Source organism: Passer domesticus, chromosome 10 (genome assembly GCF_036417665.1).
Source record: "Passer domesticus isolate bPasDom1 chromosome 10, bPasDom1.hap1, whole genome shotgun sequence".
NCBI lineage: Eukaryota > Metazoa > Chordata > Aves > Passeriformes > Passeridae > Passer > Passer domesticus.
In genome coordinates this window covers 43,158,423-43,174,022 of record NC_087483.1, presented here as the reverse complement: position 1 = coordinate 43,174,022, position 15,600 = coordinate 43,158,423, and the positions used below count along the sequence as shown (strand labels likewise).

At 42.7% G+C, this 15,600-nt stretch overlaps 1 protein-coding gene across 11 annotated transcripts in view; it reads right to left on the bottom strand.

The window, feature by feature from the left end:
* Positions 1-15,600, bottom strand: part of TANC1 (tetratricopeptide repeat, ankyrin repeat and coiled-coil containing 1) — a 59,824-nt gene that overhangs the window by 32,056 nt on the left and 12,168 nt on the right. For 5 of the 11 annotated variants that reach the window (XM_064435414.1, XM_064435415.1, XM_064435418.1 and 2 more), the window contains exon 2: positions 12,229-12,303. The exons of 2 other annotated variants lie outside the window; for them this stretch is intronic. In XM_064435414.1, coding sequence (XP_064291484.1) covers positions 12,229-12,303 — 75 coding nt within the window. Of the gene's footprint in view, positions 1-40; positions 1,371-12,228; positions 12,304-15,600 lie in introns of those variants that run through there. 4 more of the 11 variants (XM_064435424.1, XM_064435425.1, XM_064435421.1 and 1 more) reach the window with 2 other exon arrangements.

The window sequence follows — 15,600 nt, the reverse complement described above, 5'->3', positions numbered from 1 at the left end:
TGCATTGAAATGTAAGTATTCAACACAAGAAAACACTTGCCAGCAACAACTGAGCATGACTCGCCCTACTGTGCCACCTCCACTGCAGAATCCAGATAACCACTGGGAAAATGTAAATACACAAGTAAGCAACATTCTAACTTAATGTAATAAAGAGAAAAGGGGGGAAGAAAAATCTCACTTTCAACAGAGTCAGCACTTTTCAGATTCCATCCTTAGGGTTAACATCAAGTTTCCTACGAAGATAAAAGTATTTTTCAAACTAAAAAGGTGTTTTAGCATCACTGCATTAGCATGAAAGCCAGGACCACCAGAAAGACTGTTTACTGAACTAGTTAAAGGAGGGTTGGGTTACCCCTTACATGTACTGAAAAGGTGGATTACTAATATGTACACTCACAGATGGGCAGTCTAAAATTTGTTTTCCCACTTTCGGTGCCAGTAAAGAGACTAAGGATTTTCTTTCTCTGTTCTTTTGAAAAGTAAACTTCTACAACAGCCAATTTAAACACAGATTTAACACTGGCGATATTATTATTTATTTTTCAATACAGAAGATGTGAGTTTGCTTTAAAAGGTGTTGAAAAACACAGTAGAATGGTAATGCAGCTAAATGTAACTAGAAAATACTGGAATTCCTGTTAACAGCTTTTTATTAGATACATATCCAGGTTGCAGTCTGGAATTTGTAAGTATTCCAGATGGACTGCTGAAGGGTGGGGGGTGCAAAAGGGTTGATACATCCACCTGCAATTCCTTCATTTCTATTTTCACTTTTATGATGGCATAATCTGTGTATTTCATTGTCTTCTTAGTAGACTTTTGAATTTTGAATTAATTTACTCATCTCCATTGTATATGAAACCTTACAACATGGAAGAGACCTGGATGGAGCTAAATAGCTCTAATCAGTAAGTTAGGAGTATTTGATCATGACAGTAACAGGAGAGATGTTTTACAGTCAATATATGGAGACACTACTGCATCTTAGGAATTTTGTGTTCCAGTTCTACTCTGGTTTTTCTTTTTCCTGATGCTGTGGAGAGCAGGCTTCCGTGACTCAGATTCTGAGAGCAGTATGACTTAGAAAACAAAAATGTAAAATGTGGACCACAGAAATTCCCCTTTTCAATCACTTCATTTCCTAATTTTACAATAAGCCTTTGCACATTACCACTCATATCACCATGGTGTTCAGACAGAGCAGCTCTTTGAAGCAAAACCCACACCCTGAGAAAACCCAAGGCTTCAGCCTAAGGGTGTTGTATCCTCAGTGATGGTCAGTGTATTTGAACAGTGCTTTGTTCTGCTGAAGCAGGAAAACACCTGTGTTAAATGTAAAACGGTTATGATACAATGGAATAACAGACACCTACTAGACAAATATCATTCCAAGAAAGGAGGAACAGCACCCTGCCCCTCCAGGCCTTTTCTAAAAAGCTGCTAAACTCAAGGTAACAGACTAACACCACATCTGTGAGGGCAGAAACCATGCACACCAGGAATAGCAGGGAACCAGCAGAGCATGCACACCACAGTCCCTGGAATGTTGCCCCAGCCATGGGCACAGACCAGCTCTTCCCCAGAACTCCGTGACAGCCCAAGAGCAGCTCCAGTGGAAGCCGGGCACAGCCCCTGTCCCTCGCTCAGCAGGGACAGGGACAGGGCCGGCTCCAGGCTCCCTTCGCTCAGCAGGGACAGGGACAGGCCCGAGGCTCCCTTCGCTCAGCAGGGACAGGGCCGGCTCTGAGGCTCCCTTCGCTCAGCAGGGACAGGGACAGGGCCGGCTCCGAGGCTCCCTTCGCTCAGCAGGGACAGGGCGGCTCTGAGGGTCCCTTCGCTCAGCAGGGACAGGGACAGGCCCAAGGCTCCCTTCGCTCAGCAGGGACAGGGACAGGGCCGGCTCCGAGGCTCCCTTCGCTCAGCAGGGACAGGGCCGGCCCGAGGCTCCCCTCGCTCAGCAGGGACAGGGACAGGGCGGCTCTGAGGCTCCCTTCGCTCAGCAGGGACAGGGACAGGCCCAAGGCTCCCTTCGCTCAGCAGGGACAGGGACAGGGACAGGCCCGAGGCTCCCTTCGCTCAGCAGGGACAGGGACAGGGCCGGCTCCGAGGCTCCCTTCGCTCAGCAGGGACAGGGCGGCTCTGAGGGTCCCTTCGCTCAGCAGGGACAGGGCCGGCTCCGAGGCTCCCTTCGCTCAGCAGGGACAGGGCGGCTCTGAGGGTCCCTTCGCTCAGCAGGGACAGGGACAGGCCCAAGGCTCCCTTCGCTCAGCAGGGACAGGGACAGGGCCGGCCCGAGGCTCCCTTCGCTCAGCAGGGACAGGGCGGCTCTGAGGGTCCCTTCGCTCAGCAGGGACAGGGCCGGCTCCGAGGCTCCCTTCGCTCAGCAGGGACAGGGCCGGCCCGAGGCTCCCTTCGCTCAGCAGGGACAGGGCGGCTCTGAGGGTCCCTTCGCTCAGCAGGGACAGGGACAGGCCCAAGGCTCCCTTCGCTCAGCAGGGACAGGGACAGGGCCGGCCCGAGGCTCCCTTCGCTCAGCAGGGACAGGGCCGGCTCCGAGGCTCCCTTCGCTCAGCAGGGACAGGGCCGGCTCCGAGGCTCCCTTCGCTCAGCAGGGACAGGGACAGGGCCGGCCCGAGGCTCCCTTCGCTCAGCAGGGACAGGGACAGGGCCGGCTCTGAGGCTCCCTTCGCTCAGCAGGGACAGGGACAGGGCCGGCCCGAGGCTCCCTTCGCTCAGCAGGGACAGGGACAGGGCCGGCTCTGAGGCTCCCTTCGCTCAGCAGGGACAGGGACAGGGCCGGCCCGAGGCTCCCTTCGCTCAGCAGGGACAGGGCGGCTCTGAGGGTCCCTTCGCTCAGCAGGGACAGGGACAGGGCCGAGGCTCCCTTCGCTCAGCAGGGACAGGGACAGGCCCGAGGCTCCCTTCGCTCAGCAGGGACAGGGACAGGGACAGGCCCGAGGCTCCCTTCGCTCAGCAGGGACAGGGCGGCTCTGAGGGTCCCCTCGCTCAGCAGGGACAGGGACAGGGCTCTCCGTGCCCGGGGCAGGCTGCCAGGGCTCCCCTGGGGACACTGCGGTGTCCCTGCCTTAGCGAGTGCAGAGCCGAGCCCGTGGCACCTCTGACGGACCCACAGATGATGGCCCCGGCACTGCAGCACCCAGACCCGCACGAGGAACCTCCTCTGCGGCTGCCTCCAGCTCAATTACACGGGGGATAACCACAGGTGCCAAGCTTTTTCCACGCTTACATCATCCTTTCCTAAGCCTCTACATCTATCCCATAGATTTTATTTATTCTAATCCTGCACTTTCTATTTTGTGTAAACTGGACTGACACATTTCATCCAAATAACAGGAAAATTCCCGTAACATACCTGGCTCTACACATGACAAGACAAACCCAAAATTACCGAGCTTGTGGGATTCACACGGTTATAGATTATGCTCCCACACAGCAATTTAACGTTACGGAAACAGTACTAGAAAAATGCATGAGAAAAACCTGTCAAAATACAATCTGTTACAATGCCCAGATATTAGCAGATGCCACACAAGCACAAAACCACAAAATTACTTGCTACTAACTTACAGGTTAGTAATTTAAAATATTTTAGCTACCAGAACAATATTTTAAAATTACATGACATTGCCTGGCATCTACCAGAGTATAAAGCAGGCTGCATCAGTTCTGAAGTGGAAGGAAGATGACCTCTCAGAAGTTTGTCAGTGTAAAACAAACCCATAAGGGAAGGTCCTGTGAAACCCCACTTCCATTTTTTTAAAACCTCTGAGCTGTACATTTTCCACTGCCAAGCAGCCTCTGGACAAAAACATTCCATAAGCATCAATCAACATCAGAGTTCTTGCTCAATGGTCAATGTAACCACAGAAACAAAAAGTTTTAAAAACCACGCACAAAAAGCTTGGAAAATGAAAGCCAAATCCTAGTTTAGCTGCACCTAAGGATGCAACTGAAAGGCATAATCTGATTACAAACTACTTTTTTTTTTTTCCCTTTAGATACAAACAGATACAAGGATAGCTGATTATAGTACTGATTTTGCAGAGCTTAATGTTCTAAAAGAGAACTTGAAGATCAAACTAATCCTATTTAATAGGGAGGATGACTAAAATGGAAACCTTCACATCTGTCTATATTAGTATTAAACATTATAAAATGTATCTAATTCTTCATTCAATATAAGGTGCTTAGAAACCAGAAGAATGCCACCTATGTTACCAAAATATGTGTAAACTGAGTTTGATGCAGATGTGGGAATTCAGATCACTTTTTAACATGAAGGAATAGGACCACTACCTTTACTACAGTGAGAGCTGAAACAATGAACACGCAGCCTCTTTGATCCTGGGTATTGAGCAGCCACAAAGAAAACGATGTTCCATGGATTCCCTCAACAGGCCCTTCTGGGATAGCCTGTTTTGTCTTTCTCTCCCTTAACCTTTCTAATAAAGTGAAACAAGACTCTCAACCCACTTAAGAAAAATATCTGATACAAAATCGTGCTACAATGGAAGAAATCCTAAATTCTGTAGTTTGGCTTCAGAGGTTTAAAAAGAAAAAAAAGTGCAGGATGCTGTTGCTAACCAAGGCTCCCTGTGAACCCCATGGAGTGAAGGACACCACCACATCCAACACTGATGTGATTACACATTACCACTGGCAGTCTTAACAAAGTCCACTCTGCTTCACAGGATGTGTTTCAGCCCAACAAATATTAAGAAAAGATGCGACCTTACAGACAAGTTCAGAAGGAAACTACATGTGGGAAAAAGAAAACAGTTTTAAGAACAAGGAAAGCCATCCAAACTGGAAAGTCCCTTCCAGAACAAGACATCTCTACGTCTAAGCAGTAAGAAACTGTTTAAGGATTACGAAACCCAGTGGGTTTGATATTCTGTCAATAAAAGTACACACAGCCAGCCCAGCTTCAGGAGAGGGCAATCCAGGAGGCCTGGGGAGTCCAGTGTCCCAGTCTGTCCAGTCAGGACAAGGCAGTCCAGTCACACAGTGCAAACACTGGCCAGGAGCTGCAGAACCACTCCTGCCAAGTGGAGCCACCCAGAGCCAGCCTTCTGGGACAGGACACAGGCTGCTGGCATGGAAAACACACGCATGAGGGGAGACCAGCATTTAATTCCTTTGCTCTCGAGACTCTGGGAAGACCAGAAAAAGAGAGAAACTAGCATGGAATGGGAAGAAAACACATTATGGCCTGAGTAAAGGAAGCAGTGAAGTGCAATGAGTGAGAAACAACCCAAGCAAAATTAGAATAAATGGTTTAAATGGCCAACCTTTGCCAACTCTGCTTGTACTTGGCATTATTTGCTCACTTTCTGGCATTTACTTCTGGATTACTTTATCAGTACATAAAATATTAATGCTCTCCTGTAACTCTTAAAAAAAAAAGAAAAGAAAAAAACCCAGTGAAAAATAGAGGTTATTCAGACCACTGAAGTAATTTGCATATGTGTTTCAAGGGCAGGATTTTTTTTTGAGGGGTGGTGTTTATATGTACAAGGGACACTGGAATTAGCTTCTGAAAAGACATTCACCACATTAAATACTGAGTGCTCAGCAAAAAAGCTTAAGCTCTTAAATAACTGACAAGAGCAGCTGAAAGTGGGCAAAGCAACACAAGATAATCAAAAACAGCTCCATATTTTAAGCATGAAACAATGCTTCTTCTGTTGCAAGGTATTTTTAGAGTAACAACAAAAAGTCAAACTGAAACTCAAAACTACTCCATTCCAAGTTCAATGTTCCAGACAGTGAATGTGGACTTTATGCAGCACAAATGCCCTTTGCTCTTAAAATTCAAAGCCTCATATCACAGAGCATTTGGACAGAAAAAGCCAACTGAATTTACATATTTAGATTTTAAAAGGCAAACTTATTTTATTTAATGGCCTTTCAGTTTTCCAGAATGGTACCTTGATGCTGTCAGCTGGGTTCAGAGTGTATTAGGCAGAAATGCTGAGTGAGATGTAATGCAAGACAGGGGTGTTAAAAGCTGCATTTAGCTGACCACAGTGAGCTGAGAATCAAACCTTTACTGCTACAGGCAAGTAATTCTTAAAACACTCAATTTTAAAATAAAGATTAAATAGTGGGTCTGGGTCTTAAGAAAAAATTGGCTTTTCTGAACAGCAGCTTCACTTTTCAGAGTAGCAATTTAGCTGCCACTAGCAATAAAAGCAATAAATAAAAAACCAACCAAACAAAAAAACCCCAACAAACAAAAAACCTCAGAACCCAGTGACAGTGAATTTCAGCTCATTTCTGTCTATCATTCCAGGTGCTGCCCCAGTGCTGCATGTCAGGCTTGTAACAGGGGCCATGGCTGAAAGGAAAAGGAGAAAGTAAAACAGGGATTGTGGAACCTCATACAAGCGATCACAGCTCATGTCTTTGAAAGCCATTTTACTTATGGAAAAGAATACTAAATATAATCTCAATTTCTTAATTGTATCTGATGATGTGAATAAAAGAGAGGAAATTCTGAATACACAGATTTCATCCAACTCGTTGAGTATACAATATTCCTAAATGGCAAGGCAGACAAACAAAAGTAACTAACAATATGCCAATCTGCAATGGAACATAATGTGGAAATAAAGTCTCCATTCTATACAAATATTCAGAAGTCTGTACACCCATATTTAAGCCAAAGATACTTACATGAAAATACCTGAATATAAGAAGGAAACTAATACAAATGAAAACTAAGTCTCAAAAAGTATTGAAAAAATTTAGGTCTGATATACCAGATCTGAATCAAAAAAGACACAAGAAAGATTTATTAATATGGAGCCTTTCTGCAGACCAAATAATAAAAAAAAATCTAAATATGCAGGCAATCACTGAAAGTCTGATGTATACAAATCTGTAAGTACTTCAATAACTTTTATTTCAGAAACCAAAACCACCCATCTTGTTTCTCCAGATTTTCTGCCTTTAAAACACTACATTGCTGCATTATAAACATCATCTTTTTGTTGACATAATAATCTGTCCCTTGTTATTTGACCACTACTATTAATATCTAACAAGCCCTGAAGCTGGAAAACCTGAAAGTCCCAACTACTTACCACACTGAAATTCTACTGACATCAATAGTTTCCAGGCATACCATGTACTACATTTGATGTTCAACTTCTGATGGGATTTAGTGCAGGAAGAACGCTGCAAACTAAGCACAATACTGCCATTATTTGTGTTCCTTCAAGCCTGATATTGGGTCAACAGAACGACAATGGTCACGCTACTACAAAGCCATCTGAAATAACTGAGTATGTTCTGTAGAAACTTAATATACTGGATTTTATTTTCTTTTAAAATTAAAATACATTAGATGTATTTTATACTGAATGAGCTTTAGTTTAGTAAGTAAAAAAAAAATTAAAAAAGCAGATTCTCAAATGCAGGCAGGTTTCTGACTTTGGGGCAGTTAAAGAAAACAAATGTAATTATATACTGGAAAGCAGCTGGAAGTACAGAAACCCAACAGGAAATACTAATACAAATTTTTTCTCTGAAGCATTTTTTAGCATTTAAGAATGAGCAGCTCTGTAGAATTTCTAAACCAATCGTAATTAAGAAGTACTTTTTGTTTATATTCTGAAGCTTATTATGTATATTCTTTATACTATCACCTCTTCATAGGCACAGACGGGACTTGCAGGTAACCTAATAGAACTTGAACAACAGTCTCCTGGCTCTGATTGCTTGAACTGTGTCACTAACACACAATATTTCTATGCTACATTAAAATAAAAACAGCCAGTTGCTTTCAGCTGAGGCCAGAGGCAGAAGATCTCCTTGTGGTTACAGAGGTCAAGTTAAAAACCTCAAGGAAATAAACTGGTCAACAACTAAAACCTCAACTATGAGAACACAGGAGAGAGAGCAGAAACAGACAATTCCATGGTAGGTAGAAAGAAACACAGGGCAGGAACAGACAAAGAGCTGGGATTACCTTAAATGAAGAAAATAACATCCATTAATAAAGCAAAGCAAAAGAGCAAGGAAGGAGAACACGCACCCTCAGCAGAGGGCACAAGGCGAGACAGCTCTGCCATGTCCCACTGCAGACACCTCCCCTGCAACCTCTAGAGGACTTGGAAACTCTGCAAGAGTTTAAAGAGATAACATGTATTCGATGACCATAAGCTAACAAAGAGGACATAGTACCACTTTTTATTTTGTTTCTGTTTACTCCCTTCCTGCCCAAACACTTTTCTCTAAGGTTACAGGTGCAGACTGTGAGTTTTTCCCCCTCAGGTTCTGTCCTTTACCTAGTATGTACATCACTAAGGCAAAGAAGGACAAGAGAAAAAATCAACTTACAGATAGTTATCTCTGTTGTATGGAAATAACTATGTCTGAAGGGCTGTAAAGACAGGTTTCTTCATGCTGCAGAAAACCAGAAATAATCTGTATGCAGAAAAAGTTGTATGTCTGCATAAAAAATTTAGTGTGTTTGAAATTTTGTTAATTTGGCACACCTGTTTACCGAAGTAGGATGCCAACCACCTTGTCTTCAAATCCACATTTAGAAATAACATCCCTAAGTTTTGCTTGCAAAAGCTGCCCTACACGTAACTTGATGCAAACACAGCTCTTTTCACCTGTGTTCATGTATGTTTGCACAAATTGGTAATTACATATGTGCATGTTTAAACACACTAATTTTGCTTCATTTAGATTTTGTCTAATTCTGCAACAGCCACCTACCTACCTATCAACACCTCCCAGCCACACCTGAATAAACCCATGTTAAAATGGGTTTATTACAAAACTGCTGCAGAAGAATTTCTACTGAAGCAACTGCAGGGTCTGAGCCCAGCTATGTATCTATAACTACTGCTTTTGGTGCTGCTTGAGGCATCATTTTTCCAGAAGTGACATTCCCACATGACAGCCTTCCATCTGATCAAGGCAGAAGTTATTTCCACAAAGACATTCCACCACTCTTCAGCAGAGCACTTCAGTCTCTGTCTCAAAGTATCAATACTAGTTCTTGCAGCCCTCTTTCTCAAGACAACGCTGAATTTAAGAATCTATTAAAACCTGCAATCAACATTACCAGCAGCTAGATTTCAAAAATGTTACGCACAGCTTCAGCTCTTAAGCCCTTATGTCAGGGCAAATGAGAAATTCTAATAATAAAATCCACACAAGCTACTGTTAAAACAGTTAGGGTTGTTTCTTTTTGTCCTGTAACCCTTTTACACATTTTAATATTACAGCTGTGCCTGCCTTCAATCCAGAAAAAAAATACCACCATTCCTACTCACAGAAGTTCCACAAGCCTAGCAGCTGTAAAACCCATAAAATAGAGTTAACGCACAAACAGGAAGTTCTATTCAGTAAAACAGGAATCATCCCACTCAGATCTCAATTACACAGACTTCCAGGCGTTCCTTCCATGCAACCCATGGGACAATCAGGGTTACTTCAGTTTAAGAATAAGCTGTTGCAGTTTAGCCTAAACCCCTTCCAATTTGACTCAAATGGTCATATGTGGTCAAGGCGCAGCTGCAACTCCTCACCCTGCTGTCCCTCCTACGCCAGCTGGGCTGCTCACTAGGACCCATGGAGATTTTACTACCTTCTAGCTCCTCAGCATCACTCCTAAACCATGAATATACTGAAAAAAGACCATGCAGTCTTCCAGTTGTGTTCAGGGTGGCCCTACTGAGGTGCACTATCTCCTTCCTCCCACATTCAGAAGCTCTGAAAAACCTGAAAAATTTCTCAAAACCTCATAAGCAAAAAATCAAGCCCATGTGCCCACAGAGCTGAGAGAAGCATTTAAATTTACTACTGCATTCCTCTCTCCAACAGCAGTTTGCGGAATGGCCATAGCCACGTTAACAGTCTAATCTCTAGTCAGCTCCCATCTCTGGGGTGCATTTCTACTCTCTTCAGAGAGCAGGAAATCTTAAGCTGTTGTTGCTATTCCATATCCAAAGGGCCATGAAGTGGGAAAACTCTACAATCAAAGAAACCCTTCTGTTTCTCCCTGTTTTCAGTTCAAAGACCAGGGAGATGAGCAAGCAAAAAAATAAACTCTACAAAGACCAATGTTCTTTACCTTGCTTCACATCTTTTCTAAAAGTGGAGGAGAAATGTCTTAATTGGAATGTCCTTTGCAACAAAAGGGAAAGCTAATACACTGGACATAACTTTATAGGAAGTCCTGGTGTAACACAGAATAAAATGCAAACATCTCTCTTCAACCTTTTTACATCATCTTCAAATACAAAAACCTCAAACACTCTGAAATCCAAAGTATCAATTATTTACTTCCTTTTAAAAAGCTGCTCCTGAACTCCTCCTTGCTCTAGCTCTCACCAGTCAGGCACTATTCACCAATTTTTCCCAATACTTGGTTTCCATAACATCTAATTAATACAAGAAACTCTACAGCTCTGCTTAAAAAACAATAACAAAAAACTCCAAACAAATAAACAAACCCACCAAACCAAAAATTAAACCAAAGAACTTCCCACACTCTAACTCTTCCCTTGCTTCTCAGAAATACAGCAGCACTGTATTTGCAAAAACAGAGAAAAGTCTTGCACACATTAATATAGACAGATGTCATGAGATCCTAAAATAAAAAGCCATGCTTTCTGACCTACAGGAAGAGGGTTTTTCCAAGCTTCAGATTTTAATCAAAGCCTGGTCAGAGCTCCATTCTGAACAGCCTGATTTTCCTTTCAAGCCAAAACCAACTTCCACCTAGTATTTTAACAAAAAATGTACCAGTGAAAGCCTCACCACAGGAATCTTTAGCCTACTCTGTTTAAACAACCCCAGCTGGTAACTTCAAGTCAGCAGCACACACAAAATTAACAGGACGCCTTTCGTGTTGCTCTGTGATCATTTCTGTGCATCTCTGATCTAGTGTCAATGTTTTTTCTAATCAGCATAGCTCCCATCACCCAGTCATTTAGAAAGGAACTGTGGCAGAGTCAAAACTTCACAAGACCACAGAAATTTCCTGAAGAACAACACATTACCTGCCAGATGAACTCAGAACCAGTTTTTGCAAAAGAACAGTGAGAATGCCCTCCCCTTGTAGGACTCAGAGTAACTGCATAGTTTTAAAAGCTGCAATGCAAGACATGTATGTAACTTGCTTTTCAAGAAAGCAGGATTGCGTTGGTTTAAAGGTACCAATAAACAAGGATTTACCAGCTTTATTATGCTCTGTTCTTTATACATTTAAGAAGTATTAAGATTTATTTGTATTTTGCTCTGGGAGGAAGAAGTTCACATTGCCAAAGAGCATAAATTTACTCTAATGGATAATTTAGGATTAAACTCATCAGAAAATCAGAAATGCTAGTCTACATTAACAGTCTGAAGTTAAAAAAGTAAAAACCAGGTCACTTTCACTCAGGTCCATGAGCTTTCCAGCCACTGCAGCAAAGACTTGAGCAGCACACCTGGCACAGAGCAGGCAGGTTCATAGCAGCCACCAACACCTGCACATCTACAGCTATTGCTCCTCCTCAACAAGCATTGCTGGGCCTTCTTTGCCCTTGAAAATGGCAAGGAGAGCTCTTAGTTACCCTTCTTCCTGGAAGGTAATGCAGGTAAGTAGTGGCCTACTAAATTTATGGTTAGCATTAAAATAAGTTTTATTTTAAGCAAGATTTGTTGACAATGATTACTTTTACCTTCAAAAAATCTCTGTAGTTAAAGCAAAAACTAGAACATAATAGAAACCTGATAACCAGCTTAATAACTTTTCACTAATTCAATGATTTTTTTTTCAAAATACATCCATAATAAAAATTCTATTGCCCATAATACATAACCAGTGTTGTGTTTTTTTGTAATGTAACGAATAAGCAGTTTAAAGTGCATTTCTGTGGTTGGCAGGCCTGGCCCCAGCCCGTGTAGGAGCTGGCAGCACAGCACACACAGCCTGCTCTCACATACCTTGTTCTAGGGCATCAGCCACAACCAACTGCTCTCCCCCGTGCTGCCTGCTGGAGATGCAGCATTAAGGGCACTGGAGCCGCCTTCCAGGCAGGTCCAGCCCTGCAGCTCCTGCTCCCCAGGCAGCAGCTGGGGAGGTGGACAGGGAGCTGCCCCCCAGACAGGCACTGCTGCACCACAGGATGGACAGTCCTGGGTTTGCAGTGCTCAACTTGCCTGGAGTATAAAACATGGCAATAATATTCATACCTGGGTCTTTCTTGGTCCCTTTGCCACCCTCTCGGCTCTTTTTTAGAACGGCCTTTAACATTTTAAATGTTGCTCCTAGAGAATAACAGAGAGAAACAAAAATAAATGCAATGTCCATTCACACAAGTCGAAAAAAACCCAGGATCAATACAAATAAAACAGTGAGATAATTACGAGAAACCTTTTGGTAATCACATTTATTTCTTACAGCGTCACTTGGTTAAGCAAAGTACTGATGCACAAGAAATGTTTCAATACTTGAACTAAGCAACTAAGAGTTTGCTGTTTTCTGGTACAGAAAAGTAATGCAGTATTTTCCACATTCCACATCCAACTGCAGTTACAGGGTTAAACCTGTGTAAGTTGCTGTAGGACACTCCAGCAAAATAAACTAAAATGAAGCTCTAACTTCTGACTGGAGTTCAGCTGCCTGACTGGCAGCAATGGGAGCAGCCTGGTGCCAGCTGGGAATGCCAACTGCAAGACTGTACAGCAGGGATAACAGCAGGACATGGTACCATCCCCGACCTGTGCCACACACAGCACACAGGGGAACTGAGGAACAAACTCCTCCATCCCCCAACGCTTTCTGCCTGCCACACGGCACACTTAACAGTCAACCTCAAGTGAGCAACAGCTGCAGATTTCAGAGAAGTAAAAGAAAAACATATTTGGCGTGATAAACCTGAAAGACAATTCTTTCATAGGAGTAGCTTCAGTTACAGAGCAAGGAAAACAGAATGGAAGGAATTATGAAGACCATGTCTTTCTCAAAAAGCTTTCTGGGAGCATCTGAGAATTGTTATTTAATTTGTTTTCTCTATTGAAAAATTCAAAAGGTATCTCATTTAAGAAAACTTGCAGTATGGAATATGCAACAAGAAGCAGGGGGAAGTAACCTGACTATGCTGTCTTATGTGACAGACTGCCACCAACGCCACATGAAATCAACAGGAAAAGCAAAAGTCTAATTGATTGAGGAATCCATAGATTAGATTCATAGATAGTTCAAAGATCCGTTAGATCCATAGAAAGTTCTGTTCATTTGATGAAATAAAGCAGAGAAAGAGAAGTCAGTACACCAGAATTGTTCAGCTCCTGTGAATAAGCTGAAGCATGTGCAAGTACCAGTACCCAGCAGACTGGAAGGTTTCCAGGGCCTGGATCCTACTGCACGTGCAGCTCTCCCACAGCTTCGCACAGGTGGCAGCAGGCACACCACGGGCTGGTCCCCATGCAGGCAGAAGCTGTGCTGAGGGGGGCACTGCCTGGGGCCACCCACGGGCACAGGGCAGAGCACACGCAGCACCGACAGCGCCGTCCTGCCGGGGCCAACGGCTCCTGCAACACTTCCAGCTGCTTCCCGAAGGATGGAAACTAATCAGCCCTCTCCAAGTTAGCATCAAGAAAACTGAAAAAGCTCACAAACACACCCCCAAAACTGGATCATCTAACTGAAAAATGAAATGCACTAAAAGGAAGTAATTTATGATTACTTATTGGATACGGAGCAAAATAAATTGTTTTTTTTTTTTTAAAAAGGCAAAATAAATGTATCAAAATTAGCACACAAAAACCATCCACAATGTTAGAAAGCCTACATTATGCAATGGTAGGACCTGAAGGTGTTAATGAATTTCTGAATATAACAAAGGTATTTTACGTACATAGCTAGAATAGAGTGGCAGAGGGAAGGAAAAAAAGGAAGACCTGAAAAGTCACATATTATATTTAACTTTCTTACTTTCCAAATACAAATGTGAATTTTCTATTAATCAGGACAGACAGGCTTCATATAGAACTGAAACTCTACAGTATATGTCATTCCTATTCTTAGAATATAAATAAGGGTTAATGAGAGACCAAATAAAAGGAATCAAGGACAATTCCTTCCTAGATTTTCTCTTTTTGGAATTGAGGCCACTTTCCCTACTGTGCAAAGAGTTCTTCATGGATCTATTCTAATACAGAACACAACTGGCATGCAAGATGGTTGCTTATTCAGACCACATTCAGTGTGGATATGAAAAGTGCCTGCTACCTGGAAATAAAGTCTACTTCCTTCCTTTTCCCCTATAAAATGAAATGCAGAAATAAAGATAAGTACTTCCAAAGCAACTCACCTTTTGCTGTGTGAGTTATGCACATAGAGAGAGCTAACCCTAAGGGCTGCAACAGCAAAGCAATAGCAATGCTCTTTCTTTGCAAGCGAAAGGTATAAAAAATAAACTGTCTTCTGAAGTAATGCTAAAACCACCACCTTGGGTCCAGTACAGCATCATTCACATTCCAGAGTGTGCAGCTGAATGCTGAGCGAATGAACCAACTACTACAGCTTAGAAATACTTCAGACAGCGTTACTTAAAAAAACAAATAAACAAACCCAAAAGATACACCAAAGTTATTTGCACCTACTGTGATGCTTACTGACATACATCCAAAAGGATTTCAGCTTCAGGTAACATATTTCTTCATAACCATAGTTCACAACTCAGTAACACCAACCGAAGTGAACAGCGATAGTGTTCACAGCATTTATAATTTCTCATCCCTTGAACCAGGCACAAGATACTAGATGCTGTTTTGTTTTAAAGATAACTGTATTCATAGGATATTTTACAGTAACACTGCACATTGTCTTTCTAAGCACACTGCACTTTCTTCTCACAGCTAAGCTGAAGTAGAAAAACTCCCTGACTCAGACTTCAGGAACCCTTTCAGCTACTGCAATTGCTTCACTTTGGTAAACAACTCCAGTTCAAGTTTTCTTAATTCCAATTTTTAAATTCTGACATTAAACCACTTGTTTGGTGTTTGTTGGGTTTTTTTAAAGATTTAAAAACTATCATTCCCATTTTAAAATGGGTATTAGATGTGGACTTGTTATCCCAGAGTGCTAATAACAATGTCCCAACAGAACTCTTCTGCTTGTTGAATTGAAAACCCTGTCAGCTGCTGACAAAGGTGGACTCCCGGCTCACACCAAGAGTATTTTCAAAGGGATGCTGTCCTCCCTCCCACCAGTTCAACCGTTTTCTTGCAGAAGACATTCCATACATGCTTCCTGCTCAGAGCATGAAGGGAAAGGGCAGAAAGTCCCTTGATTCAAGAATTTATAACGATCAGCTTCTTTATGAACAACTCCAAAACATCATCAGCTTTATAAAACACAAATCTTAGGTTATGGAAACAGCCAGGAGCACAGGCACATGCAACAGTTCATGTCTCAACCTTTGTAAGTTAAGTACTTCATTATCTGAGGAATCCCCTCTGAAAAGCAGAGATGGAAAAATCTCCCCACATTTTCACTCAGCTTGCAACTCAGTCCTTAAAACTCGGCAACTTCCTTGCATTTTCAAAGCTCTACCCACA